The sequence below is a fragment of the Fukomys damarensis genome, unplaced genomic scaffold (assembly GCF_012274545.1).
Source record: "Fukomys damarensis isolate Sample0158 unplaced genomic scaffold, DMR_v1.0_HiC HiC_scaffold_12, whole genome shotgun sequence".
NCBI classification, from domain to species: Eukaryota; Metazoa; Chordata; class Mammalia; order Rodentia; family Bathyergidae; genus Fukomys; species Fukomys damarensis.
The window spans coordinates 43579842-43583459 of NW_022900924.1; the positions used below are offsets into that span (position 1 = coordinate 43579842).

The following is a 3618-nucleotide window of genomic DNA, read 5'->3' on the forward strand; positions in this document are numbered from 1 at the left end:
GGCGGGGCCACACGAGTCTGGGTGTTCTGTGTCCCGCGCGGGGGCTTCCGGGCTGGCGCGGGGACTTACGACGAGCAGAAGGAGGTTCCTACCGCGGCCGTGAACTTCCGTTTCTCCCGGTATTCCCAGCTCTGCGGCCAATCCCGGGAACGCGGGGTTCCGAGAACGGCATCCTGGAAGCGTCCAGGTTGCTCAGGCGACGTGTGATCACCGAGGGGCCCCTAAACCCTCTGAGTCCCGAGGCGTGAGAATCCCAAAGCAACACGGAGAGACTTGGGGACTGTGCGCGCATGTGTGCAAACTGGTTTTTGTTTTGGATCGGGCTGGGTGCGGGAATCGATTGCGCGTTTTGGGGCCGAGGTCCGCGGACCTAGCCCTCAGCTGGAAGGGCAGTAAGGGAGACAGACACATGCAAGAATAGTTAAATTAGTAGTGTTTGCCAGAGGAAGGAAAGTCAGCACAAATCCGTTGAGTTTCTCATCTATCAAATGAGGGCGTCCCAAGCGTGCAATTCTGCCTGTGTGTATATGCATATTAGATTTCCAGATTTATTGAAAAAGAGAATTATGATGAGGCCCCAAAGAGTTTTTAAAGCAACTAAACTTGGCGTCTATAAACACTCTTCCAGCACTGGCATTTTATGGTTACAAAGGGGTCAGCTTTCAGAGGAAGTTCAGACCACCACAAGCAAATAAAGTGATATTTAAGGGGGGGAAAAACCTTAAAAGTGAGCTCAGCTACAACAAATTCGTTTTCAAAAATGAGTTTTTCCTTTAAAAATCATAAATACATAGTGTTTGCTGTATTTGCAACTACCCTTTCCACCACCGCAAGATGAATTACTAGAGTACATCCCAGTAGTATTTAGGCCCGTTGACCTTTTTTCTTCAAATTTGTTTTTACAATTGGATAGTAGCACTTTTTCCCCAGTTAAAGTTATACATGAAGCAAAATCTGGATTTGTATAAGACCTACATATAGTATATCTATCTGGGAAAAGATTATATACTTTAAAGCAAGATTTCTTTAAGGAAGCGAGTGAAAATATCTTCCTCTTTAAAGTCAGGCAAGGCCGAGCATGTAACTCAAGGCACAGCACCTGCCTGGCAAGCACAAGGCCCTACATTCAAATCCTGGTACCCCCCCATCCCCCACAAAAAGGCCAGGCGTGGTGGCACATGCCTGTCCATGTCTACCTGAGCTAACTTAGTTGTGTGACCCAGAGCCAGTTGCTGAGTTTCCATCTGGGTTGAAACGGCAATACTATACTTTTTTTTTTCCCTGTGGTTCAGGCTGGCCTTGAACTCACTATGCAACCCTCTCTGGCCTTGAACTCCTCCCAACGGTCTTCTTGCCTCTGCCTCTGGAGTGCTGAGATTACAGGGGTGCGTCACCATGCCCAGCGGCAATACTGTACTTTTGCCTGCCTGTTTTGCTAGATGGTGAAAATTAAAACACGAGTCAAGGCCCTAAGTAGGGGATAGAGCATGTAGATGACTATTTAACAAGTGTTAATTTTTTCTAATTACAGATGGGTTCACTATCATGTCATTTTTCTCAGTGACTATTTTCAGGAGTACATCTATTGGGTTCAGCAACATTCAATAATATATAATTTTCTGTGTGTTTGTTTTCATTTTCTTCCCACACACTTCTAGCTTTTGTTTTTTGTTTTTTTCTTTTAGCATTTGAAATGGGGCAAAGTTCCATAGCAGGACGTCTGGCGGTGCTGGTGGTGGTTAGAAACTGAATGTTTAGTGTTAATGATGAGTAATAGTTACATTGAGTAATAGTTTTGGTGTCTGAATTCTGTATGAAGTCAGAAGAGTAACATTTCTGGTTTCTGAATTCATAAAGGAACCCTTTGAACCTTTACCTCCATTTTTCTTGCCTGCCTGCCTGCCTTCCTCCCTCCCTTCACCCTTCCAATATCTCCACAAGGCATAAATGTAAAATCTTTCAAGTTGTGTAGGTGCCCATGTTAGTATACAGAGGTTGCCATTATGTATGATATGTGCACATTGTTAGTAAACTAGGAATAAAAACAGATTTTTCTGACTCTAGCCATTCTGTTCCTTTTTGGTCTCCTGACTCCGAGTACTATTGATAACATATACTTACATAGAACACTTAGTACCTTATTTGGTAAGCTATGTTCTAGGTGCTTCTACATATATTAAGTTTTTATGATAACCACACAGAGATAAACTCTCTTGCCCAGACCTATAGCTATTAAATAACAGGGATTTGAAATCAGTCCAACTCCCAAATCAGTATTGTTACTAATCACTGCTATACTGAAATTAAATTTATATGTAGCTCAAACTGCTTAAATTTTGTTTTCTATTTAAAAAGTTAGATTAAAAACATTTTAAAAATTTAAGTTCAGTTTTTCTGGCAAGTAAAGCCTATTTTTCTAATTATTTAGGTTTTCTTTCATTGGCTGCTTATTTTATTTTTTAAAAAAGCTTTTGATTCCTATAGGCATGAGACCCACTTGTCCTGAAATCATTTTGAGGCAAGAAGTTTTGAAAGATGGTTTTCACAGGTAAGCTGTACATTGATTTCCACTTAAAAATACTGTCGTATAATTTAGAGCAAAAACTGATACTTGGAGAATGGATAAATTGAAAAGTCATTTGCTTTCTTAAAATTTTGGGGTTTGCTTTTGCTTTTTGAGACAGGGTCTCCTTATGTAGTTCAGGCTTGCCTTGAACTCACTTTGTAGCCCAGGTTGGCCTCAGATTCTATCCTCTTGTCTTGGCCTCTCAAGTCCTGGGATTACTGGTGTGTACCACCACACCCAGCACTCTTTAAAAGTTTATCAGTGATAGATTTATCGTATGTGAGTCACACTTTGAAATACAGTGGTACCTCAGTTCAGGAATGTGTTTGTTTGCAAACAATCTGGTTCACAAACAGAAGCAGTTGGCAAAATTTGTTTATTGGATGATAAATGCAACTTGACCTAAGTCATCTTTCCCACAGAAGTGCAGATCTTTTCCAAAACTGTAGAACAAGTTTAAGTTTGCGAACCAAGGTACCACTGTAGTGATTAAAATAACAATGGGGAGAAGGAAGCATTTACTGTTTATCATATGTAATTTTATATATACAATATTCCTAATCTTCACAATGGCTGTGAGACATGAAATTTTCTTGTTTTTAGGTGAAAGAACTGTGGCTCAGAGAATTTAAATGATTTGGTAGAAGTTACTTCATTGATTCATTCTTTGTTATTTCCTTCCTTTTTACTGAGTTTAATTTCCTTTTCTTAGTTTTTTTAATAGTTGATTTAGACATTTTTCTGTAGTATATTTGCATTTGCGACTAGTTGTTTCCCTCCTAGTATCGTATAAGTTTTAATGTATTTGTTTTCATTTACTTCAACATATTTCCTAGTGTTCTTTATGGTTTCATTGACCCTTGACATACCCTGAGTGATTTCAGTCCTTTTAAACTAGATCTTTCATCACCCAGCATATGGTTTTTCTTGCACAGTTAAAGCTTTTTCTTTAGTAGAATAGTCTATGAATGTCTGGTAGGTCAATTTGATTGTAATGCTTTTCATGCCTTCTCTCTCTCTCTCTCTCTCTCTCTCTCTCTCTCTCTCTCTCT

The 3618-nt window shown here is 39.9% G+C and overlaps 1 protein-coding gene across 5 annotated transcripts in view; it reads left to right on the forward strand.

The window, feature by feature from the left end:
- Nucleotides 1-12: 12 nt before the first annotated feature.
- The window catches only part of Pigx (phosphatidylinositol glycan anchor biosynthesis class X), a 19613-nt gene continuing 16007 nt past the window's right edge, over nt 13-3618 (forward strand). For 3 of the 5 annotated variants that reach the window (XM_033762555.1, XM_010624025.2, XM_010624027.2), the window contains exons 1-2: nt 13-292; nt 2485-2548. In XM_033762555.1, coding sequence (XP_033618446.1) covers nt 2487-2548 — 62 coding nt within the window. In that variant the 5' untranslated portion in view covers nt 13-292; nt 2485-2486. Of the gene's footprint in view, nt 293-2484; nt 2549-3618 lie in introns of those variants that run through there. The other 2 variants (XM_033762556.1, XM_033762557.1) reach the window with 2 other exon arrangements.